The sequence below is a fragment of the Terrapene carolina genome, unplaced genomic scaffold (assembly GCF_002925995.2).
Source record: "Terrapene carolina triunguis isolate 2854851 unplaced genomic scaffold, T_m_triunguis-2.0 Scaffold66, whole genome shotgun sequence".
NCBI classification, from domain to species: Eukaryota; Metazoa; Chordata; order Testudines; family Emydidae; genus Terrapene; species Terrapene triunguis.
This window is the reverse complement of record NW_020664417.1, coordinates 15,682,980-15,709,411: the sequence shown is the minus strand read 5'-3', so window position 1 is coordinate 15,709,411 and position 26,432 is coordinate 15,682,980. Positions and strand designations below refer to the sequence as shown.

Here is a 26,432-nt window from a genome sequence, read left to right as displayed (position 1 = left end):
GTGGAGTGTGAGTGCGTGTGTTGTGTGTGACCAGCGTATGCCTTTGCTGGATGTGTGTATGTGTTTGTGTGTGCATGCATGTGGAAGGGTGCGTGTGTTTCTCTCTATATTTATACATGGGGAGAAAAGTCTTTGGCAAAATCTCCGGAAAACTCCTGGAATTTATTTTGAAATAATGGATTATAAAAAAGAAAAGGGAGGGCAGGAACTGATCTGAGCTCTCTTGGAGTTTGCAACCCGAATTGCTGCTGCTCACTTTGTTGTGATTCTTTTTACGGTTGTGTATCTGGTGATGATAACCTTTTAGCACTTTTTTTCTTTTGCTCTTTTATATAAATACTGGAGATTTTCGTAGAGGATCGGCTGGGGGAAGAGAAAAACATTCACCTGGGATCGCTCTTTCCCTTCTACTTGTTGGTGTTTCCCCCCATGGTTCACTAAAAAGTATCACCTCAGGACCCCAGAGGAGGCTGCGTGTGTGTGTGTGAGTGAAGGGGAGGATAAAAAGTTCTTCCAAAATAGTGTGCCCGGGGAAGAGGATGGGGGATTTTGCAGCCCCCGCTGCCGCCGCGAATGGCAGCAGTATTTGCATCAACAATAACCTGAACAGCGGCCTCAGCGGGGCTGGTGGTGCCGGTATCGGGGTTAATAACACTCCCCACGGTCCTCCTGCTGCTGCTCCCAGTAACAATAATACTAATAGCGGCGGCGGCGGCATTCCCAAGCACAGCACCGTGGTGGAGAGGCTAAGGCAGCGCATCGAGGGCTGCAGGAGGCACCATATCAACTGCGAGAGCAGGTACCAGCAAGCCCAGGCGGAGCAGCTGGAGCTGGAACGCAGAGACACGGTGAGCCTCTACCAGAGGACCCTGGAGCAAAGGGCCAAGAAATCGGGCACCGGCGGCGGGAGTAGCAAACAGCAGCATCAGAGCAAACAGCAGCAAGATGCCGAGTCTGCCACGGCCGAGCAGAGGAACCACACTCTGATCATGGTAAGGGACGGGGATGGGGCTGTCGCTGTCCGCTTGGAGTTATTGACTTGGCTGAACGGGAGCGATGACTTTGGGGGGGATGGAGAGGGGCTTGGCTAAAGCAAAGAGGGGAGAGTAAACTTTACTCCTATTCAGTGGGGTACAGGACACGCGTTCTTCGCAGATTGCAAGTCGGAGAAATATAGGGTCTGGTAAGAGCTGGCTGAGATTCTTAAGACTGTAAAAATAAGTGTGTGTGTGTGGGGGGGACTTTCCCATGATAGCTGAGACCATGATTCGCTTTCAGAAGAAAAATATTTCTGAAATAACACTGCTCCACCCCCCGCCCCCAAAACCCACCCAGGTTATTAGATCCACTACGGGAAGGGGGAATTGACATAGCTGTTCCCTGCAGGAAGAATTAGCCCAGAAGAAGAGAAGGGAAAGAGTATGGAGCAGCCCCTGGGGTTTTACAGAGTCTTAAGAGTTTTGTGAATCAGCTTTGAAATGGGAGCGAAAACGTGTGTGTGTGTGTGTGTGTATGCTGGCTGCCTGTTTAAATCCAGCAGAAGGGGAAGGTAAGAGAGGGCTTTCCCAGGCTGGAGTGACAGCAGGAAGAAAAGTTGGCAGGTTTCTCGCCCCAGCTGCCAGACAGGGTGCAGGAGCCCAGGTCCCTTCAGCAGCAGCCGCCACTCAGCTGAATATCTTGCTAAAGTTTCCTTGTGTTTAAGAGGCTTAGCGAACAGCGAAGGGGGCGGGCGCTGAGCTGCCAGGAGTGTAACTACAAGCAGGAAGTGGAGTTTCCCACTCCCAGCCTGCCCTGGTGAGGAGTGATAACAGGGGTGCTGGGGAGCCTGGGACCTGGTCTCAGGCTGAGCGAGAGCAGGGCTTTGCTACGAGTCCCCCCGTGTGCCCCGGCCGGCGGGTGACAATCAGCACTTTCAATGAGCAGCTGAGCGTGAATCTGCTCTGCCGGGCGCAGCCCGCGCGGGCTGGGGACGGTGCGGGGAGACGCGCCCGCGTTAGACATTAGGCAGCGGGCGGCTGCTCCTCGCATGGCGCTGGCCGGCTGTCGCCTCTCTCCGGAGCTGCAGGGAGACCGGCGGAGGGAGCCGCGATCACGCTGTGCGGTTTACAAGCCGCGCACGTCCCGCCCCTGCCCTGGGAGGCTCCGGCGGGCGGCGCAGCGAGGGGCCGCCGCTGCCCTCCCTGCGGGCGGCTGTGGTAGTGACAAAGCGGGGGCAGGGCGGGGCCGCCGCGCTCCCCGGCGCCCCACACGTGAAGAGGGACCATTTGTTTATCTTGGGCTGTACCGAGCCCGCCCCCCGAGCCCGTGCCACCCCGCGGGCAGCCCCTTCCCGCCTCCCCCGCTGCCCAGCCCGCCCGCTCCCTCCCTCCCAGCGACCGAGACGCTTTGTCCGCCCCATGGCCCGCTGGATAAGCAGCCGGAAAACTAGGAGGTGGAGGAATTAACCCCGTCCGACATGACCAAAGAGCCCCCCCGCCGCCGCGTGTCCGAGGGAAGCGCTCCCCAGGCAGCCCTGCGGGCCTGGCTCGCGTGCGGGGGGTGAGCCTGGGAGACAGACACACACATCCGCTGTCTCCCCACGGCAGAGAGAGAGCCCCCCCCCCCCCCCCCCCCCCCCCCCCCCCCCCCCCACCTGGGGGAGCACGTACAGGGGCCAGCCGGGAAGATCCGGAGAGCGACACAGGGAGAGGGAGAGGCTCGTGCTTTGCAAACAGGAAGCTGAAAAGCCTCACGGACTCAGCGTAGCTTTCCTGATACCACCAGAAAGACACAACCACGTCTCTGTGAACCCCCCCCCCCTTCCTCCGGGTCTCCTCCTTGCCACAGCATTCAGGCTCTTAAACACTCAGCTAATTCGATTTCCCCTCTGCTCAGCTGTGGAGTTTACGTTGTTTCTAGTAAAAGAGTCTCCCTAGATCCTGGGGTTTGGTTTGTCCTTCGCAAAACACACTCTCCATTTTGCTGGTCGACAGGCCGTGGAAGGGGTATTAACCTTAGAGGGCAGGAGTCTTTCTGGGGGTTCCTGACTCCAGAAAACTATAATGTAGTTGGTTGGTTGTGCAAACGTGATCAAAATTAGTGTCTGACTTCTCTTGACGGGGTTCTTAGGCACCTAGGTTGTAACGACTCCCTTCCCAAAACGACACGAAAGCACCAAACCCTTGGGTTTTCATTTATGCCTACTTGGTTTTGCATGGAATATATAGGACAGAAATAAAAAAGGGTGTTTTGATAATTGTGAAAGTCGTGACACAAGCCAAGCAACTCTGTTGCAGCCCACACTCTCAACAACTTGCTTCATGTTGAAAAACTTAAAAAGAAACAGTTGTTTAATGTAATGATGGAGTTAGCCATAAAATCCATTGTTAAAATAAAGCTGTGTTTTTCTGTTATAGCATATAATTTAAATGTTTTTTGTGTGCAATAGCCTTCAAATTTATCTTTTTAAAATAAAAATGAACATATTAGCTAAAAATAGACCTATTCTCATCAAGTTAAACATTTGTAAAGAATTGTTATGGCAAAGAGTAGGGACAAATTCTGCTTTGTTTCACTCACAGAATATTACTGGTGAGTTTTGCCCAAAGACTGAAAATAAGCTGTGGTCTGTAGTATGTGTAATATGCACTTAAAGAGTTAGATTTTCTATCTGATAAATTGTTCCTTTCAAAGCTACTTTTCAAACTTTAAAATCTTTCTTTAGAGATGTGTGTGTATGTGTGTTTTAGTTGTGCAGAAAATAGTTAATACTATCAAATAATCACTTGCCAAGTTTGTTTCATATATCTTGTCATATTTTTAGTTACAAAAACTACACAAACTTGTTTAGGGTTTGTTTTTGGCATGTGAAAATAGGTAAACTGTTGTTGTTGTTTTTTCTTGAAATGTGTTAAATTCCAAATGAGAGTAAGGGAGTAAGTTTTAAATCTTTTAAAAATAGGAGTTTACAGCAGAAACACTGGCATAATCTCGCATCTCACCTAATATTTTACAGTGTAGCACTGTCTTTACACAGCCATTATTCAGTTCAGCCCTCAGATTAGGCTGCAGATTTTGAAAGTGATGCAGTCATTAGAGAAATGAATAACTAGGATCAAGTAATAAACAAATGCAAGAGGGAACATTACTTCTGTCTTGTTTCTATTATTGTTTTTTTGTTCTGCAGGTCAATTAAAAAATCTCTCTCTCTTATCAAGTGAAGGAGACAGTCAAAGGAGAACTAGTATCTTTCAGCGTGTTTCCCTCCTCTTCTTTCTTTTCAAGTTCACAGACATTGCGGGGAGGGAGAAAGAGAGATTGTGTTGGTTTAAGACTGTTGGGAGGTAGCCTGGGACCCTTGAAACCCTCCCACCAGGTGGTGCTGACACATACTGCTGATCTGCCCTTCAGCTAGCTTGGGAGCAAATATCAAGGTTTTAAAAGGATTGTTGCCATTTAAAGACGTGCACCCTGATTTTATTCTTCTGAGGGGAATAAGAATCATCAAACATTTAAGATGCTTCTCATCCCCAGCCCCACAATTTACACCAAAACACCCTATTCCTAAACTCACTGGAGGAATTATGCAATTTCCACTGTTCAGAGATTTTGTGTCCACTGAAGAGCAGCTATCATTGAGTGGCTATTTTAAAATAGTAACAAGGAACAGAGAACTATAGAAGTGACCATACTGGATTAGATCAGTGGTCTAATCTAGATTAGTATCCTGTCAGCAATAGCAGCCAGTCCCTGATGCTTTTGAGGAGGTGTGCAAAAGGGGAGGAATAAATGTGTTCCAGGGCAAATCTCTTACTCCCAAATATTGTAGCTCAGTGGTCGGCAACCTTTCAGAAGTGGTGTGCCGAGTCTTCATTTATTCACTCTAATTTAAGGTTTCGCGTGCCAGTAATACATTTTATCATTTTTAGAAGGTCTCTTTCTATAAGTCTATAATATATAACTAAACTATTGTTGTATGTAAAGTGAATAAGGTTTTTAAAATGTTTAAGAAGCTTCATTTAAAATTAAATTAAAATGCAGAGCCCCCTGGACCGGTGGCCAGGACCCGGGCAGTGTGAGTGCCACTGAAAAATCAGCTCACGTGCCGCCTTTGGCATGCGTGCCATAGGTTGCCTACCCCTGCTGTAGCTAGAAGTTATCTTACGCCCTGAAACACGAGGAGTTTATGAAAAGAAAATAGTTATGGTAACTGGGAGGGAGCAGAGGTATACAGTTTTCACTTGATGAAATTTGGCTACGAAGTCTCTTAAGTCTTATTGACAACTTTGTTTTTTAAATGTACTTCATTTGGGTAGAGCAGTATATAGATGTGAAATTCAGACACCGTATATAGGCATTAAATAGATAATGAAAAATCTGGACCCCCACAAAATTTTAAATTATTTGTAAATGGATGAAAGTACTTTTTCTTTTTCCCAATTCAACCTGGCTAAGGCCAAAGTTGTTTGCTTCTAAGCTGGATTATTTGAATGCTGTTCTAGTTAGCTTTTCAAAGACAATACGGGGGGAAATTGCAACCCATCCAAAACTCTGCTGCTCATCTTCAGACTGGTTCCAGGAAACATCAACACATTATTCCAGTTTTTTGGTTCTTTGTGAGCTAATCTGCCTTCCCATTTCCCACTGCATTGACTGCAAGATTCTTCTGGCTCTTCATCCATGTTATTTAGTGACCTTTGTTCATTGTTACAAACCATCTTGAAATCTCTACCAAGTTAAAACACCTCTATATCTGATCCCATTGTACTGCTGTTCTTGCACGATGGGTTTATAATTTGTTGTCCATTGAAATGCCACTCCCATAACTATCACATTGACTTTCTTATACTCATTTATTAGAATCTTAACTTTACACTGGGGTTTAAGTGTGTTGAGGTTTACTTTGTCCTAGTTTTAAAGTCCTTCAAGACCTTTTTTATATAAGCTGTATATATCTAACATTATTGATTCATTATTATCATATTGACAAGTTCCTATCCCGAAGACTGACATCTAAGAATCAAAGAAGATGCAGAGCTAGAATTAAACATAACACAAAATGTTATTCAGATCATAGAAGTTAGTGACAGAAGTCAAATGACCCATTAGATCATCTTTTTATTTCCCTGCCAAGACAGACTATGCCAGGTCCAGAGTTAGTTTAGAGCTAGTGAAAACATGATTTATAAATACAATATCTTCCAATACTGTTTTTCACATTCCCTCGGACAGTGCATTGCTAAAAGAAGTTAAAAATCTTGTCACTCTTACACCTGGGGTATGGGAGGCTCACTGTTTCAGCTGACATAGCATAGGAGCAAAATGGTAGGCACAAAAACATAAGCAGCAGGTTAATTGTTGAAGGGGGTCTCTGCCTATTTTGGAAATATTCCATCACTAACGAGGAGAATTTTTCCAAGAGGACTTTTCCCCTTGTTGAATTGGTATTTGAAAATCAGGACTTCCTTGTTTATCTTTGTGATGTTTCTGTAGATATCAGTGTTAGTAGAGTGGATAACTGTTAAACATTGCAAATGATTGCTTTCAATACTTGTAGGCAAGTTTGTTTTTTAAACATATATTTGTTACATTAAACATTTGTGTGTGGGCATGTACACACACACCTCCTCTTTGAATCTTGATTTTCCCCCCCTTCATGTTGTAATATAATTTATTAAACTTGCTTCAGAGTACCAGCTATATGCAATTTACACTACAGGAATTGTACATTTCTCTACCATCACACATGAAAATGAAGAGCAGACATTTTCCACAGAAAGTCAAATGCTGCAGTCTTTTCTCAGGCCTTACGCAGTGATGACTAACTAGGAACTTCAAGATTAAGTCAATGCTAGACATAATGAGCCGTATTTGCTCTCACTTGTGCTGGGGTAATTCAGAAGTAAGGTCTGGTCTACACTAAAAAGTCAGGTCAACCCAGATATGTCGATCAGGGTTGTGCAAAATCCACATAGTTAAGCCAACCTAACCTCCAGTGCAGACAGTGCTCGGTCAATGGTAGAATTCTTCCATCAACCTAGCCACTGCCTCTTGGGGAGATGGATTAACTACAGTAATAGGGGAACCCCTCTCATCGGCATAGGTAGTGTCTACACTGAAGCAGTATAGTGGTGCAGCTGTGCCACTGTAGCGTTTCAAGTGTATACAAGCCCTAACTCTACTGAAGTCAGTGAAATTACACTGGTAAAACTGGTATGAGACCAGAATCAGGCTCAGGGTCAGCAGTGCTCCTTCATTTAATTTGCAACAGGGAAAGAGTGATTGTACTATTGAAGTAGAACTCATTTTGCTATTTCTCAAAGGGTGGATTTTAATTTCTTTCTCTAGCGGCTCCTCTGTCAGAACCAGGGTTATCCTACCCCTCCCAGTTTTTCTTTTTCATCTCATACCCCCTTACACTTGTAGCCCCTGTGTGATCATCACCGTTTGGGGCAGGAGGACTGGACAGGATCTCCTGTTGCAGCTAGTCGGCACATAACAGCTGGACAGGATGGCTGTTTGGAGTGATGCTGGGCAGTGCCTCAAGTCTCCTAGTCGCTTGTGGCCTGTCCACACTATGATAGAAGAGGTGTTTTTAAAATGTATTAGCTAACATGTTTTAACTCACGTGTTTATAAATCCTAGTGTAGACAAGGCAAGTTGTATTTTAACGTGTTAGCTGGTCATGATGAACCCTAGGCTTCAACTTGATTAGCTAGCGCATTTTAAAAGTATTGTATGCATGAGAGTTTTATGCTTTGTCTAGACTAAGAAGAGTGTCTGAGCTCGTGCTGAGGCCACAATTGAACATACTAAAATTTAGCTAAAGGTGTTACTTTTTATCTGTGCTTGGAAAATTGGTCAGATTTGGGTTGCACTTAGCTACCTTGTGTTATGCTAAGCCTGATCTAAATTTAACCTTTACCTTAGTACAGACAAGGCCCCAGAACACATTAGTTACAACGTGTCAGCTGACAACACACCTTTTGTCCTAGTCAAGTAAAACCCTACATTTTACTATGTTGCAGTTTACAGAGTGTGCACATGCCTTTCCATTCTTTCACATAGACACTGGGATTATAGGAGGGTCTTTAAAAGTCATTGAAGATGTCATAGTTTACTTCTTTGACAGTTCATAAGATATCAGCTGCTGAAATCTTGTCCTAATTGACATGGCGGGAGAGACACAAGATGATAATACTATATCAAATTATTTTGATGTCTGATATTTTATGATCTAGGCCCATTTTTGGTGAACCACCACAAATACTATCAGGACCAGTACACTTCTCTAAACATTGGTCCTGAAAGAAAAAATGGATCCTTGTGGCTCTGTCACTAACTCCCTGTGTTACATTGGGCCAGTCAGATACACTCTGGTGAATAGTGAGGCACCCATGGCCATTATTTTGGTTAAGGATTAATGATTGTTTTCATTTCATTTTCTGTTTGGTTGTGTGTCTGTGTATGTACAGTTCTTTAAAGATGATGATGGCACTTGTGTTGTTTTTTATACCTGGGGTTTGTTTCAGCGTTCGGGTATGTTTCCATTAGAATATTCTTTTTAGTTAAAGCACTCAGAGATATTCAGGTACGAACATCTAAATAACTCAAAATGTATCATTGAACTCTTACTATGGCTCTCATTTTCTTTTGAAAGTGACATAAAAGTCTGTAGGATACTAATGATTTTTCACCATGAATACATGTATTTCTAAACTTAGTGTTGGTTGCATCCTTCTTGATGGATGCTATTTGTGAGACTAGCAAGAGACTGTAGAGTCTCACCTGTTTTAATAACTGCTTAACAATCAAAGAACTAATAACACAAAATGTTTAATATTTTAATATTAGATATACCAGTTTTTCATTGTATTTTGCTAACGTTAAACTATTTTTGGAAGTGGTTTATGATCATTCGCTCAGGGACCTTAGACTGCTCATGTCAGAGATGACATCACATCAGCCACCAACATCAATAGCCTCAGAACTGCCAAATGTAATTGAAAGCTTAAAAATATCATACATTTTATTAATAGTGACAAGTGCTTTTTACCTTCTGAACTTTTAAACTCTTGGGCTGAACAAACTAGATATAGTTTCCCTTTAAGATTGCCCCCTTTTATAGTCACTTTACTGCATCACATAAAATATATATTGACATGGGCATAGGAGTGTCTCAGCAGGTTTAATTGACATGGTGATAAAAATGGGTCCAACTATGAGAACCTTCTGTCTACAATTTGGTCCTCCTTCGCATTTACACTGATGCTGCTAAACTGGTGGTAGCAGACCTGGCCTTTGTTGTCTGCCTTTAGTATTTTCCATACAACCCCAGAATGCACAGAGTAAAAGGGAAGTTTTAGCATATGACTTTAAAAATAACTGGACTTGGTTTTTTGAACATCTGGAACGTGCAGAATGTCATACTTTCCCCATAAAATGTAATTTTTCAATGTTTTCCTTAAGGGTAGGAGAGTATTCCCCATCATCATGTTGCGATGCTCAGCATTGCGGTACCTAACTTATCACAGGAACAACTCTGCAATCCACAGAGACTGAGTTAGGTGCCTAGACTTCTATACAACGAATGGAGAGGATAGGTGCCTGGGAACGGGATCCACAAACCCAGCAAAGCAGGCGGGAAGCTGCCTAAACTAGCCAATGGGAGATGCTAAGCCTTGCCCTCTCATGGAGATAGGCACCTAAGTCTGGGCTGCAGGGGGGTGCCTATCTGTGCTAGTGATCCATGAACTGCGGGAAGATCAGCGCTCAGCTGCCTAAGTTGCATATATGGTCTGAAATTAAATGGGGAGGTGGACAGGGGACCTCCCTTATAACCTGTAGCCTAGTGGATAGGGTATTCACTCAGGATGTGGGAGACCCCCTGGTTCAATCCCCCCGTTCCAGAGGGAGAGAAGGGATTTGCCCCCTCTGAGGCAAGTGCCCAAACCACCAGGTTAGAGAGTAATTCTAACTTGTTCATTGTCCCAATTAATATTTCATTATTCAATTAAAGTGAAACAATTAATAGGAGAGATGGGGGGAGATTCAAATCAGCATATTCAATATTTTAGTAGTTAGGGCATTCATCTGGGAGGTGGCTGATGCCTGTTCAAATCCCTTCACCCTCTCAGGAAGAGGGGCTTGAACTGGGACTCTCCCTAGGGTTGCCAACCCTCCAGGATTGGCTTGGAGTCTCCCGGAATCGGCATTGATCTCCTGGTGACTATAGAAAGCAATCCGGGAGATTTTATAGGATAGTTTAAGAAAACAACATTACGTCATGTTTGGGGGGAGAGGGGGAAATCTCCCGGAATAGCTTCAGTCAGAGTTGGCAACCCTATATCTCCCACATCCCGGGTAAGTACCCTGTCCACTAGGCTAAAGGTTATAAGGGAGTGAGTGCCTCCTTGTCCCCTGAACTTATCTGAGGGGCCCCATCTAGTAGATTGCCTCTGAGCACACCTATTGGATCAGGCCCCCGCATATGACTAGCAGCATAGGTGTCTGAATGCCTATCTTCCCCAGTTTGGGGTTTAGGTGAGAGATAGGTCTCCGGATGCCTATTGTGAGGTAGCAGTGCACATGCTTAGGTGGGAGATAGGCACCCAGATGCCTAGCATGAGACTGCAGTGCATATGCCGAGAGACAAAAACTTAGACGCTGAATGAATTTAGGTGGCAGCTGGCCAGCAGTTCTCTGGATCAGAGCGTTGCCTAAAAACAGGACTTAGGCCTAAACCTGCATATCTTTGTGGATCGTACCCCAACTGCTTTCATCAGGGCCGCCGAGAGAGGGTTCGGGCCCCGGTGAAAATTTTTTTTCAGGCCCCCCCCACCAAGGGCGGACCGGCTGAAAAGGGCCGACGAGGTTGTGGGGGGGAAGCAAGGCCCCGGGCCCCCTTCCGGACCGCCGGGCCCCAGTAATTTGTACCGACTCCCCCCCCTCCCCCCCGTCGGCCCTGGCTTTCATTGCCCTGTATCACAGCCTCTATCTTTTTGGCAATGGAGGACTGAACTAAATTACTGTCAGAGTCAGTCAATGTTGCTTTAAAATTGGCTGAAGGAGTTGCTGTTAGGGTTTGGGAGACTCACTCCTCCTACTTCCAGACTTCAGGCTCCTCTTCTAGTGCTCCAAGTAGCTGCCAGGCTGGAATATTTCAGGGTTTATAAAATGATTATAGCTTCATTTTCCTTCAGGCTTTAGATTAAAACAAACAAACAAAAAAAACCCTTAAACCCTACAATTAAGATTCTGTAGCTTGTCATCTTTTTGTTCTTTTTTATTTTTTTCATAGCTTGGGAATATTTAGTGCCTGATCATACATCCCTTAAGCAACTGACTTCAGAGTTTTCTTTGAGTAAGAACTACAAGATTGGGCCCTTACGTTGTATGAACCCTGGGATTTATCATTTAACACCAAAGAGCCAACATATATAGGTCTATTTTGTGTACCCCTAACATCTTTTCTCTTTTCCTTTGGGTCACATTTCTAACCCATTGTGGTATTTTAGCTCTTTCTTCCAGTGTGTAATCTATAGGAAAGAAGAAGGTGCTTATGGCAGATGACTGGCTAGAAAAGGCATTGCAGGTGTTGTGTGTCTTTAATCACTTAACGTATTTCCTTACATCCTTGTGTGCAAATCAGCACCTAACTCGGAGAGGAATTGTAACATTTCTATACTACTTCTTTTCATGCAGTGTTGTCCTCACATATTCTCTAGTGTTTGTTTAAGACTATGACTTTTTAAAAAGTAACTTAGCTAAGAATAATTGTGGCTGAACAGCAGAAAACAAAATTTAAATTTTAACAGTGAATTTCCAAAGCAGTTTATATTTATCAGTAAAGTAGGTGGCTGTGATTCTGGGTTCTGATTTCACTGTGTTCCTCTCCAATACACTGTTGGGGCTGTTGGGGAAACTGTCACAAGTTTAAATAATCCCATTTGAAAAGTTTGTTTTGGCAATCTGCGTCTGTAGCCATAACATATATTTTTAATTTGCATTGACCCAGGTAATGGTCACTTTGAAGACTACCGCAGGCTTACACTTCTGAGTGCAGACTTCTGTAACTGAGTGACGGCCACATTGTTTGAGCTCCAAATTGGCTGAAGCATTTCTGGCGTGTAATCCGTGATTGGATTTGAAGTAATGGTTCAAAATAATCCCTAGCTCCTTCTATTAAGGTAAATTGGTGGGCTCAGCTTGGAGTCTGTGCATTGGGAAATATATTTGATAAGGTTCCACCAGGTGTGTGGATAGGCATGCTACTGTTAGAATGTAATGTTTGTTCCTTCTTTGATGGCAGGAATCGTTTGTGTTACTGGTTTGGTAGGCTGAATATTTATTTATCATTTGGATTGTCGCAGCTTCACAAACCCATCTGAGAGGATTCAAGTTACAGGGTTTCACCAGTCATCACCTTGGGGGAGTTAGTTGGCACCTCTTACTAAAAGTTCAAGTTTGCTTAACTAAAGTGCTGTATTTTGAGGAATAAAGGTATTGATTTTCGTGTAATGCTCACTTATGCAGTTTTCACACAGTTTTGAAAAGAGAAACTGTGAGGGGGATTCTTTGAAATAGTTATTATGCTTCTCTCTCCCATTTGATTTGTTCCCAACTCTTTCCAGTATATCTGTGCGATGAATAGGGAGGGAGAGGTGATCATGTGTGGGGCTGTTTCAGGAAAGAAAAGTGGTGTGAGAAAAGCGGGAACAAGAAGTACCAGGGGCAAGAAGGCAAGTGCATGGTCTGTGGAAAGGATTACAGCACAAATACTGAGCAAATCATAATCTGAGGAATTCTTAACAAATGCTAGGATGCACGAATTCATTGTATGTAGCAGGACATAGGTACAAGAGGATCTGTGTCCTGCTGTCCCTGAGATGTTTTCTTCATTATCTGATCTTTGCTGTTCTTTTTTCCTCCCCTTAATAATATTTCTGTTGTGGGAAATGCCTGCAGTGGGGAGTGATAATGGATAATGGGAGTGCTTGTGAAAGCAGAGCAGCAAAAACAAAATTGATTTGACTAGTGGCGTTAAAAGGTTTCCCCAGCCTCAGCCATTATTGTGTTAAAAATCCATGCGATTCCCTAGCTACAGCCAAAGGTGGAACTTAAGACATCAGTATATGCTGCTCTTTAAGTTGCCTTGGGCCTTTGAGTATGAGGAATATTCTGTCCTGTTGTTAGTCAGAATATTACACAGTTTGAACAACTGGGAATGACCTATTCCCCCAGTTGTGGTTAGCTTGTTTTTCCCTCCTTTTTTACCATAAAGTTCATGTCTTTTCAATTTATTGATGAGTGCATATTTGCTTACCAATCCTATTTGGCTGTAATATCTGTGCATCTAGACATATTACAGAATAGATAAGAACGGTATTCTAATATATAGGCACCCAAACAACGCTCCATCAGAATGGCTCAATAAGACAACCTCTTTCAACCCCCCTAAAATGCTATCTCAGCATCTCTGTCACCCTGCTTTTCAGCCCCCCTATTACCGACCCTAGCAAAAACCTGGAAATAAAGATAAGTCTTTGGGGAGCTACCTTGGTGGTTAGGTGAAATGGACCTATCTGGGGGAATTTAACTTGGTAGTTAAATATTTAGACAGTTTTATATAGACAGCTGGGCAGAGTGAGGTAGATTTTGTCACTGTCAGTCTCAGCAGTCGGACCTCCTGGGGGTACTGATGTAGGTATCTGTGAGAGGGAGGAGGGACCCAAATAATGATCTGAGGTGTGAGGATGGCTGAGAAGAACAACTCATTGGTCAAAGTGTAGATCATTGTCATGTTGGCCAACCCTGCTCCTCCTATGAAAAAAGAAGTTGCATTCATATTTTTCTGTTCTCTGACTGTCTTTCTGTGAATCTGATAAACTTAGTGTGCAGTACTCTGTGATGTATAAAAAAAAAGAGAAAGAGAAAAGAAAAATGACAGCTTTTTGTCACTAAATGGGGTCAAAAGTATTCTCTCAGCTACTCAAATGCAGTCATACTGATTTATTATTTTACATGGAATTCAAGACAGCTACAATAATTAAGAAAAGGCTTTCTGTCACCATCCCTTGGATGCAGTGCCTTGTAGTTGTTGAATAGACCACAGGACAGTGTTGAATTCAGCTTCTAGGGCTGGGCTTGGGCCTTTTCATTTTGCCTTATCTCCCATCAGTTAAACTGCTGGAGCTCCTCCTTGAACAGCTTCCTGTCTCTGGTGTAATTCAAATACATTACTCACAAGAGCCAAACCATGACTGAGTTATGCCAACCATGTCATATAAGTGCCAATAAAACATATGTACCATATCCCACCATAACGCCTTATGTATATTCCACATCATTTTTTATATTAAATCTTTTTAGGGTGTTCTTAATATATATATTTTTAAATTGGGACTGTTTTTCATATGCCCTCTAACTAAAGTCAGGCTATCTTAGTTATGAGTCAAACTATACAAGGCTCTGAGGGAGAAATATGATAACTAATACACTTTAGAAACCTCTAAAATTATCTAAAACATCTTTTCTATACATAATCATGTTGCATATTCTCACTGGTCTAGTTGTACAAAACTCCCATTTCTCATAATGATGGATAGCAAGATATCAGACCTTAAATCTGTTACTGGGCAAGGTCTGAATATTATTCATCTTACACCTCAGACCAGTAGAGAGTTTTTGGAGAAATTCCACGTTTGGTGGGAAAGCAGAAAACACTTTTATTGCTGGTGTTTTATTGATTTATTTTTTAAAAGAAGGGACTGCCAGAAGGTGCTTAAAGGTATAGAGTGAATAGTAGTCCCAGTGGAAATGGATTAGTGGGCCAAGTGCAGATGAGATCGTTAATGCAGTTTATCACAAGATTCTGTCATTTATCATCTGGATACCATCACCATAGGTGGTGCGTGTGTGTATATATATATATATATATATATATATATATATATATGTGTGTGTGTGTGTGTGTGTGTGTGTGTAATTATAGGTGGAGCTGGTAGCGCTGCCTGTAGTTAATGTTGCCTAATGCTTTTTAAGATCCTGTTTTCAGTTGCTTATCACTTTGCCAAATGTTAATGGTTTGGGCTGAATTTTTCCATGCCAGGCTGAATCTTTTGGGAAACTTTCAACTAACATGATTCAGCTGTTTTATGAGAATGAAATTTGGGGAAAATACATGTTTTTGCCCACGTTAAAAAATTCTTACAATCATGTCTGACATAACCATACTTTGGAGCAAGGACTTGAAAGGTGGCACGTGGGATATCCCTTTTGTCATCCCTGTGAACATTCATCAAAATTTGGCCAAGTTATGAGCTTCTGAAAAATTTCAGTTTGCACATGCTCAGTAGTGACTTGTTAGAGTTGGCAGCTACATTCTCCAAGGAGTCTCTCTGCACTGAGCATGCTCTATTCCCTCTCAGCTGGTAAGTGCTGATTGCACTACACGTGCACTATTCCCACAGAGTGAATGAGTGTGCTTCAGTCCTGGGGTGCAGAGCCTGGGCAGGACTTTCCTTGCAGTTGCTCCTCACAGCTCCCAGAGGCTGCAGTGACGCTGGGCACCAGAACTAAGAGTGGGGGAATGTCTCACCTGTACTCTCATTTGTCTCCCAACTGGTGCCAGGCAGCATGAAGGAGACTGAGGAAGCAGCCACGCTGGTAAGCAGTCACAGGTGAGGAATTGGGTGGATGAGTAGCAGGAGATGGAGAGTGGATAGGAGTGGAGGGAAAAGGTGGGACAGGAGCTGGTGGGAAGCGGAGGGAGATGGAAGGTGAAGGAGGGGTGACAGGAGTTTGGGTTGGAGGTGATGGATAGGAGCAGAGTGAGGGTGGACAGGAGCCAGGTTTGGGGTGAATAGTAGGAGCAGAGGGGGACAGGACTGGGTCTGGGAGGTAGGAGCAGGGGAGGGGTAGAGACAGGCAGGGAGCACAGGGGCAGAACAGTCCATAACTACTAGAGTGCACTCCCCTACAGAGCCTGGAATTGTATGTGATGCAGTAATGAAAGACTGTATAATGGTGCATATACACAGAGGGGATGAATTAAGGTTGCATTGGTAACCTTAATGCTGGTATTTCCCAACTTTTGATTGCTTGACTTTGTAACCTGAGCATCCTTCTAAGATTGTTTTATGAATGTAATTTTATACATACACACACATTGTTCACCACCACCAAAGAAAACTTTAGAATCAAGGTAGCTTGAGTGCAAGGCTCACCAACATAATCACTAAAAAATTAAGCAAATCACCATTTAAGGCAAACTTAATTTTCATGCCTTAGAACAGAAATGTCACACTAACCAAATTCACAGATGCCTTACCTCTGCAACAAACTCCCTTGGATTTTCAGCATACAAATGTGCACAAAACACACCACACTCCCTACACTGCATACACATGCACAATTTTAATGCCAACTTTGTATTTTCCCCCATATAGAAATAACTTTGCCATGTCTGTAAATAGCATATATTCACATAGTTATGGTAACAGTTAAGAGCATGAGTTTGCATGATGTAGATTTCGGTATGGTGTGTGATTTACTATATGTTGCAAATGCTGCTTTTATGCACTTATCAGTTTGATAGCAGTAGATTAAACCTTGACATCACCTCTGATATATTATAACAAATACATGTATGTATTTTTCAAGTGCTTTATGCCAAAACCCACGTATACATTTCTAAAATTTCTTAAATTATGCGATCCCCGCCCCTTTGATGCGTTACCCGTTGTCATTGTTAGAACGAACATTCCAATACTTTCTTTTCTGTGTCTGTACATCCAGAGCTGATACATACAATCTAGATAAGATTTGGATTTCCAACTGGAGGTGGAAGAGGGAAATTGATGATGGGTATTCTGTTTTTGCCAAACCAATAGTGATATTCAGCAGGTGAACCATGTTTGAAGTAGCTTGTAATTGTACTGTCTACTGCCTGTGTATCATTGCTCTCTTAATGGATTGATTGAGAACTGCCCACCTGTGCACCTTAAGCGCTATACTGCTAAAAAGCTAAAAGAGATTGTTCCTTTTAACTCAGGCAGTAATGTCTCTTATTTTTAGGGTATGAGGAGCTGAGTTTTATCTTTGCTGTTGCTGTAAACTGCTCAAAAGCCAAGATGTGTAACAAGTTTGTTACAGATTTCATAAGCCAATAAATGATAGTAACAATCTTACCTTTCCATCAGCAGAATAAGCTTTATACTTTAGTGAATGTTGTGGGTGCTCAGCACATCAGAAAATCAGGCCATGAGTTTAGATTGCATACTGTTATGCACCCAAGCTTGAAAAATTTTACAAGGGTGCTTTATTGAAGCTTGTTGGACTTTGTATACATAAGTTACTGTATTTCAGACAATGAAGTTAAACAATAGAATGATTTTTAAACTATATAGTGTTAATATTATTGGAAAACCCCTAGCTTTACATATACATTTCTCAAACTGTTTTCTAATATAATTGTACGATTTCCAGGGTGTACTCAGAACTGATTTAAAGGGTGTCCTACTAACATTCAAGTTTGTGGAAAGAAACTGTTCCCCTCTACTTTCCTGGCCATTTATAGTATGTTCTGTATTTATTTTCTGGGGATCATGTAATCATATGCTATGCACTACGGGATACTGGGCTAGTAATATGACTTGATTAGCTGAACATGCCTATTACTGTAAATCCCAATAAAGGATTCCTTGGGTAACGTAACATATAACAATGGACAGTACTATTTAGTCTGAATGGAAGTGATGGCAGGAGGAAAGAAATCGTTATGTGCTTATTTTAAATATGTCGAGCTACCTGTCCAAGGAATAGTTGTATTCAGTTTGAGTGAATTTAAATCATATACATTACCACTCTCGTCCCAAGCCCTATTCTCTTGAGTTAGGAGAGTTCTAGAATGGGGACAGGGTGGTGACTGAGACAGACTTCAGTTGAAGGTTGACTTCAGTCAGAGAAGTTTGGGTTTGGCCTTCAACTCATGGTGTGAGCTCTAAAGAAGAATGAAATGTTTTTGTTTCCCATAATTCCTGTAATCTCCAGTGTTGCAAAAGCACCTTACAGAATATTAAATTTATGGTCTGAGAGCTGCTTGGATATTCTGGGTCACAAAAGACACCTTTTCCTTTTTGTAAGGGGTGGATAATTGAAGACCATGTGTGTTGTGATGGTGTTAAGGTGCAGTTTGTTTATTTTGTTTCTTTGATGTTGATTGTTGTTTGTTACATGTATTATTTCTGTTCTGTTTGTTGTTGTTTTGTAAATACCAACATAAATCAATCACATATTTTTGTTACCCAGTGAATATGTTGCTTTTATAAAAAAGAGATCATTTAGCCTAATCTGGTTCATCTTTGGGAAATGTTACTTGAAAGAAAAAAGAACAGGAGGGAATCAGGGAGTCAAATTCTGTCCTGAGGAGGCAACAAAAGTGGGTGTTTGTGGCAGCATTTAAAACAAATTAATAAGGAAATTCTCTGAAAGCCACTTGTTATGGGCAGAATCCAGCACTTGTAGAAACAACTTGAGAGAATCCTTGTAGCAAATCTATAAAAATGTGGGTTAATTGCTTAGATTTCAAATATATTCTATGGAGATTATTATTAACCCATGCCTGTCTGTCTGTCTCTGTCTTTTTGTTGAGTGTAAGCTCTGTGTCTGGGTCTGTACAGAATGTAGGGGAAGACACAGTCCGTGTGCTAGAGAGCTTTCAATCTAAAAGCCATAGGTCAAATCCAAGACATTATGGCAAATTTAGGGAAAATTAGATTTTTTGAATGACTATTGCAATGTACTGCTTTTATATGTGTTTGAGATCATGTCATCATCTAGTGCTTGGCCCAATGGAAGAGGCTGAAGCATTTACTATTGCTAGCTAGAGGGAGATCTCCTCTAGCTCAGATGACAGAGACCTGTGTTTTTGGAGATGAAGGAAGAAGGGTGGGTGGGTGGGTGGGTGAGAGAGACAGAGAGATTTATTTAGAAATTGTCTGACATAGAGATAATGAATCTATGTGCTGCCTAACTCTTCAAAGTCCAGCTGTCCATACGTTCAGAATTGTCGGTGAATTCATGTGCTACCAATAGATGTAAGATTTCATTCAGGGTAGAAATTAGCTTGTGATGGTTTATTTTTATTAAGAGAAAGATAGCATCATAGGTGCGTTATAATAAGCATATCGCTTTGCTCCAAGGTTGTCATTCATTGAATTAGTAGGTACTTCATTCGTATTTCATATATCAGGATATATTCAGCTACACTTTACAGTTCTTTAGCCTGATATCCAAATTGCTCATAAGGCAATATAATTCATATAGAGAGAACCTTACAGCTACTAATAGGTCTTTTTATGGTAAATGCATGTTTTGACAACTGGGGCCATGTTTTAATTTCCATTTGTAAAATGGAAATTTGAGGAATTGGAGGTTTGACACTTCTAAAAAATTATGTGATTGGAGACAAATGATTTTGGAGGAAATGAAGACTATTTTCCCAAAGGCCTGTTATGATGGCACAAGAATTCCTCCAGGTGGAAATAGCAGCAAGAAAAGTGGGGGAGGGAGGGGAGAAAGCTCTCTCCCCCTAGAACAGGGTCTTACTGGCTCCTTCTGCTCAACTGTTCCCTGCCCTGATGATATGGATAGGCCTCTCTGCTGGCTGCTGCTTTGAGCAGCTGTTACAGGCTAAGACTCAGAGAATTAGGCTACATTTTAAAATTAATTTTAAGTTGTTTATCTTTGTATTGTCTTCATTTTGGCTTTAGTGGTTTCTCCTTCCTGGTTCTGCAGTGGTTGGGAGATACAGTGATCTTCCTATGAATCCTGTATTGCAGTTTATCCCTCTTTCTTGAGCAGAAACGGTGCTATGGGTGTGCTGCGGGGCGGGGGTGGGTGGGTTGATCTCTTTCCAATGATAGTAAATTGTAAGATTAAGCTGTTTTTCTGTAGGTAGGTGCAGTGTTGAGTACCAGTTCCATGCAACAACGATTAGAAGGTAGGGTTGCCAGCCCTCCAGGATTGCCCTGGAGTCTCCAGTAATTAAAGATTAATCTTTAATTAAAGATTATGTCATGTGATGATACCTCCAGGAATACATTCAACCAAAATTGGCAACCCTATTAGAGGGTGCTTCTGCGTCTCTGGGGATCCTAGTGGTAGCCTAATGAAATTGGTTCCATGGTGGGGGGGGGGGAGAATATTTGGACCCACCAAATAGTGATAGCCCTAAGCTTTCTCTGTGGCAGCCATTTTATTTTGTTGTTATGCTGCACAGCCCTTGAAATGTCAGAAAAGTCCAGGACTGTGGAAGTCTGGTTGGAGTGCAGCCCATCATATGAAGACACTGAGGGCTTGTCTACACTGGCACTTTACAGTGCTGCAATTGTCTTGCTCAGGAGTGTGAAAAATACCCCTCTGAGCACAGCAAGTTTCAGTGCTGTAAAGCGCCAGTGTAGACAGTGCACCAGCCCTGGGAGCCATGCCCCTCGTGGAGGTGGGGTTTTTTAGAGCGCTGGGACAGCTCTCTTGCAACGCTGGTGCCTTGACTACACAGCCACGTTTGGCAGCACTTTAATGTGCCAGTGTAGACAAGCCCTCACTCTAGCAGGCTCCTTCTCTCCAAGCCCTTTTCCCCAGGGAAGTGAGTCTTTTCCCCCTATCCCTAAGGAAGAGAAAGAGTCTGAAGAGGAACTAAGACCTGACTATTCAATAGAAGACATAAGACTCTTTTCTAAAAGGTGATTTTAACTTTTATTTAAGAGATGAGAAACCTGAGCCAGAACACAGAAGGGGTTCCTCTCCTGACTAACTTTAGTATAATTTCCAGGGGGTTTCCAATCAGCAGATAGTCCAGCACTTTTTGGATATGAAGCAACACGTCTGGATAGGAAGTGTTCAGCTGAACTGATGTAGTCAACAAGCCCTTGTGTAATGGATTGATATAACGCCACCCGATATAACACGAATTCGGATATAACGCTGTAAAGCAGTGCTCCGGGGGGGCGGGGCTGCGCATTTTTGGTGGATCAAAGCAAGTTCAATATAACGGAGTTTCACCTATAACGCAGTAAGATTTTTTTGGCTCCCGAGGACAGCGTTATATCGAGGTAGAGGTGTATTATCAAATCTTTTTTATTTTTATTTTTTGGTCCAATCTCCACCTGCTGGTAAAAGGAGATAGGTAGGCTCACTTGCTTGGCTGATATAGGAGGACTCTGAGAAACCAAATTAGCACTTAGGAAATTACGCTTTACTTCTATGGAGGATGTGTTCAGGTTAATTTAGAACTAATGCAGTAAACTGTCACATACCAGTTTAAGAGCCATAGCAAAATAGGAGAATGAAGTTACTACCCTTCTGTGTGTCTGTATACATTACTCACATAAGATCCTGAGAAAGGCTTTCTGTAGTTGAGGCTGAAAGGCCAGGGGATTGGTAATGGAATAGGAGCCTTCCATCTCTGGGTCAAATCTGGCGCATGTAATGACTGTGTGTTGTAGCCTATTGCATGTTAATGATTCAGTAGTCTCAGTCCAGTTCCTAGTAGATAGGTTTCTATATTATAAAAAGATCCCACCATCACAGTAGTTAAACAGCAGCAGCAGCCCTGTGTGACAGTCTCATCAGAGAGGCCAAACGCTGACTGGGAATAGAGACTGAATTGCCCCCCTCACCCTAGAGGTGGAATGATGTAGAGAAGCTTACGCTGTCATTGCTTGCTCTTTTGTACCATTCGTGGCTACAGGAGATATTCATTCACCAGTATTGTCAAACCAGCACCTTTGATGAGCACTAAAATTAACTTTAAAGAAAACTGGCCCATGGAGTCAGATCCCAGTCAGTAACAAGGAAACCAGACAATCAGCTTTACTGTGTCCTAGGGTGAAATGGTCAGGTACTGTTTTTTTTCTTTCAGAGGACAGATAAAAGTGTTAAATGACTCCAAAGGCGTGAGCTATAATGCAGCTTCTCCTGTTTTTACGAAGGCACAGACAGTTCAGGTGAAGTCACATGAAGAAGTAGAGCAGCATAAGAGCTTTCAGAAATTACCCCCAAGCAATTCAAAATGGTTTATTAAAGTGTATTCTGAGAATATTATGGTTGTGATATAAACCCAGAGAAAAATCAAAATATTGCAATCTGGAATTAAATCTCAGTTCCTAGGTACAACATCGATAACATTGTTGGGGCCTATTCCTGCACTTCAGAAAATCTGTGGGATTACTACTGTGTGCAGAGAAAACCTGGTAATAAGCACCAAGCTCACACACCATCCTGGACATAAAAATAGCCAGATGTTGGGGCTGTGAGAAGGCCCAGTAGGCAGGAGGTGATGGACACTCCCCTTACGTGCATTGTTTGTCACGCCAATAGCTAGCTCATGAACCGGGGCTGAGTTTATGCAGAGGACTTTTTGCTAGGTTGTGTTTGTTGTTTTTGGCTTTTACATTTAGTTAATCTTTAGCCGGTGCTAGAAGTACAGTCTGACAAATGTAAAGAGAACAAGTACAAATCCCTCTAAAAAGTAAACCATCAATTAACTGAAGGCGGTACATTCTGCTTTCCTGCCAACCTGTAGGACCCCAGTGAAGCTATTGGCAAAATGTAAAGTTATGTTAACCGCCAGTTTTGAAATCCGACATGCAGATCAGTTCCCCTTTGCTGTGGACTCTCCTCCTTTATGCCCAGTTCACTGTTGCTCGTGCAGTAGCCGGTACTGGGGATAAGCAGCCCCTGTGCCACACAGTGCAGCATGTGTAGTAGCTATTTCCATATCACACGACCTTTGCTGGCAGTGGAGTGCAAGCCGGCAGCTACAAAGGCTGTGTATTGAATAGCCCTGTATGTCATGTGCAGGATTGAGGCCGAAGATGACATCCTATTTTATCTGTATATTAGGAGTTGGATAACTTTCATCTGAATTGCCTTGCTTTGGGGTGTTGTATAACATCTCTAAATATTATTTTAAGATAGTTTTTGAGGCATACATTTTAAGTGATTTGGAAATAACTTAGGAAACTTTTGTCTGTTTTATTTTTCAAACAATTAATTAATTATTTGCAGTCCAGAAACTAAAATCTGTGCCATGTAGTAAAATGTAACTTGCAGAATAAAAATATGGCCCAGATACCTGCATTTTTTTTCTTGGGCTAAAGTCCAGCTGTTCATTGAACTGCTTTGCTCCTGCTGAGCAAACAGTAAGAAAATGTATAACATGCGTGTGCCTCCTGTGCTGCCTAATGCTCTGCCTAGCATGTCCTTGTGATTCAGTGATTTCAGTGACTCCTGCACTGGACATGTCTGGATAGCAGGATGCATTTCTCTACAGTAACAGATTCAGCAGCAGCTATCAAAGACCAAAACAGGCCGCCTCCTGTTTTTGTTTTAGAAATCTTTGCCTAAGTTTAAATACCCAAATATGGTCTGACAGAGACTTGCAGATTCAGAAGGGCTTGTCTACATGGGGAGTTATTCTAGAATAGCTGTTCCTGGTTAACTCCATGTGTAGATGCTCTTATTTCAGAATTAAAGTGCCATATTCCAAATTAATCAGGAATAGTTAATCCGCTTTAAATTCACACCCTACTTTATTCTGGATCAATTTTCATGAGTAGACAAGACCTTAATTTACCTTCACCTACTATTTCAAACAGTCCCTACCCCAAAGAGGTGTAGACACATGGAGAGACAGGTCCTGCCCTGAAGAATTCACCATTTAAAACAAAGCGAAAGAAACACAACTTGCTAGAACAGTATTTCAGTGCAGATTCTGAATACCGAAGGAAATATTGATCTGATATGTTCGCCCCCAGAATGTTGTTTCTGTTGCATTATTCAGATTTATAATTGAGCATTATTTTTACCCTATTCTGCTGTAATTTCTGAAGCATATGTGCACTGATGTAAATACTTTAATATTAGTGGTAATTTGCAAGTTTGACTGTTTATAACAAATAAAAACAGTGATTCTGTTTCTTTACCCTAAGAGTTGCTGCCATCCTTACCTAGTAAATTAGAAAAGAGCAGCTTAAGCTGAAGGGCAAATCCACCTCGCTCCTCCACAGCCACTCTCTGTACTGGAACACCACTGTGCAGGGTGGAGTTCAATTTGGGGAAGTAAAAAAGGAAGTCCAAATCTCCTGAGCACCACAGAACTTAACCCCATAGGGGCTCCTTTCATATCTCCAACACCCACTGCTCCGGTCATAGTGAGGAAATAACAGTAGCAGCACCCACCACTCCAGGACTCTGTGGGGAGGATTCCCTTCCTTTTCAGCTCCATGTAACCCACCTGCTGGGAGGGGAAGTAGGAGGATTGGGCCCTAAGGTTTGAACAATAGGATATTGAATTTTAGGAAGCTCAGTCTAACTTCCCTTGAGACAAAGTGGGTGAGTTGCTATCTTTCCAGACCTGAGGAAGAGCTCTGTGTAGCTCGAAAGCATGGGCAGCGGGTATAATAGGCCGGGGGGAGGCTAAACCTCCCCAAGCCCAGGCCATGGCCCCGTCCACATTCCGCCTCTCCCCAGAAGCCAGTGGGGGCTCAGCTCGGGCTGTTGGTCTGGGGAGGCTTGGGCCAGTACTTGGGGTGGTTTGGCCAGGGCTCCTCCAGCCTTGGTGGGGGGGGCTTGGGATGCTGGTGGGGAAGGGGGAGCCTCGGGAACCGGCCAGTGGGAGCCGAGGGGGGAGGCGGGCGGTGCCTGCAGGCAAGAGCTGCGGCAGAGTTGCTTGCGCGCCTCTGCCTAGGAGCCAGACCTGCTGCTGGCTGCTTCTGGGGTGCAGCGCGGTCTGCAGTGCCAGGACAGGCAGGAAGCCTACCTTAGTATCCCCACTGCACCTCTGACCGGGAGCCGGACAAGGTAAGCCCATGCCCCAGTCTCCTGCCCCAGCCCTGAGCCCACCCCAAGCCCCTCACCCCAACCCCACCCCAGAACCTGCACCCCCAGCCCAGCACCCTGATCCCCCTCCTGCACCTAACCCCCTGCCCCAGCCCTGAGCCCTCCCAAACCCAGAGCCCCCTTCTGCACCCCAAACCCCTCATTCCCAGCTCCACCCCGCAGCCCTCACCCCTGCACCCCAACCCTCTGCCCCAGCCCTGAGCCCCTCCCACACCCTGAGCCTCTCATCCCCAGCTCCATTGGGTCACAGACATTTTCTTCAACTGGGTCACCAGAAAAGAAGTTTGAAAACCACTGTCCTATGCCATGTAGCCAAACACATTCTATTTCTGACTTGTTGCTGTAGCCTGTCTGATGTGTACTTGTGCTTCATTTGCTATAGTCATCAGCACAAACATTTCCTTTTGCTTCCTTTTAATCTTAATCTAATATCAAATACTGTACAGGGTGTTTTTCTGTCTAATGTACATGTTGGTCCCATAGACTTCTTAGACCCATAGATGCCCACACAATCACATTCTAAGGATCGCATTGAGTTGTGCACATACAGTTGAATTTTTACAGTTTCCCCTTTTGGGGGCCAAGTCTTAAAGAACTTACTCAGGCAAAACTCCTTTTGACCGTGGTGAGATGACAAAGGATCCATAGATTTACGGGCAGCAGGATCAGCCTGAATGTTTCATTTCATATGGAAGGAAATGTCAGAGGAAAATGTGTTTCAAACGCTGTTCTCCTGATGGGCTGGGCATTGTCCTTGCTCTAATGCCAGGGGCAGAAGTGGGGACAGGGCTTCTGGTACAAATTAAAGTAATAAACGCAGCATTATATTGACTAGGAGAACTTAATGATTTGATTACTTTTATTTAGGTGGGGTAGGCTATCTAACTGAGCCATGTTTCCTGGAATCCCTGTGAGATGTCTTAGTGACATGTTTTCTAACCAGCCCACTATCACTTTGGTAGTATAACTGTCCTTTAAAATATTGTCAAAATGATGGAGAAAGACAAATTGTCTGAGTACAGGTTTCAGAGTAGCAGCCGTGTTAGTCTGTATCCGCAAAAAGAACAGGAGTACTTGTGGCACCTTAGAGACTAACAAATTTATTAGAGCATAAGCTTTCGTGGGCTACAGACCACTTCTTCGGATGCATATAGAGTGAAACATATATTGAGGAGATATATATACACACATACAGAGAGCATGAACAGGTGGGAGTTGTCTTACCAACTCTGAGAGGCCAATTAAGTAAGAGAAAAAAAACTTTTGAAGTGATAATCAAGATAGCCCAGTACAGACAGTTTGATAAGAAGTGTGAGAATACTTACAAGGGGAGATAGATTCAATGTTTGTAATGGCTCAGCCATTCCCAGTCCTTATTCAATCCTAAATTGATTGTATCTAGTTTGCATGTCAATTCCAGCTCAGCAGTGTCTTGTTGGAGTCTGTTTTTGAAGTTTTTCTGTTGTAAAATAGCCACCCGCAGGTCTGTCATTGAATGACCATACAGGTTAAAGTGTTCTCCCACTGGTTTTTGAGTATTATGATTCCTG

The 26,432-nt window shown here is 43.1% G+C and overlaps 1 protein-coding gene across 2 annotated transcripts in view; it reads left to right on the top strand.

Moving 5' to 3' along the window:
- Positions 1–484: 484 nt before the first annotated feature.
- MAML3 (mastermind like transcriptional coactivator 3) overlaps positions 485–26,432 on the top strand; it is a 356,473-nt gene continuing 330,525 nt past the window's right edge. For both annotated transcript variants that reach the window (XM_026647834.2, XM_026647833.2), the window contains exon 1: positions 485–992. In XM_026647834.2, the coding sequence (XP_026503619.1) occupies positions 540–992 (453 nt within the window). In that variant the 5' untranslated portion in view covers positions 485–539. The remainder of the gene's footprint in view (positions 993–26,432) is intronic.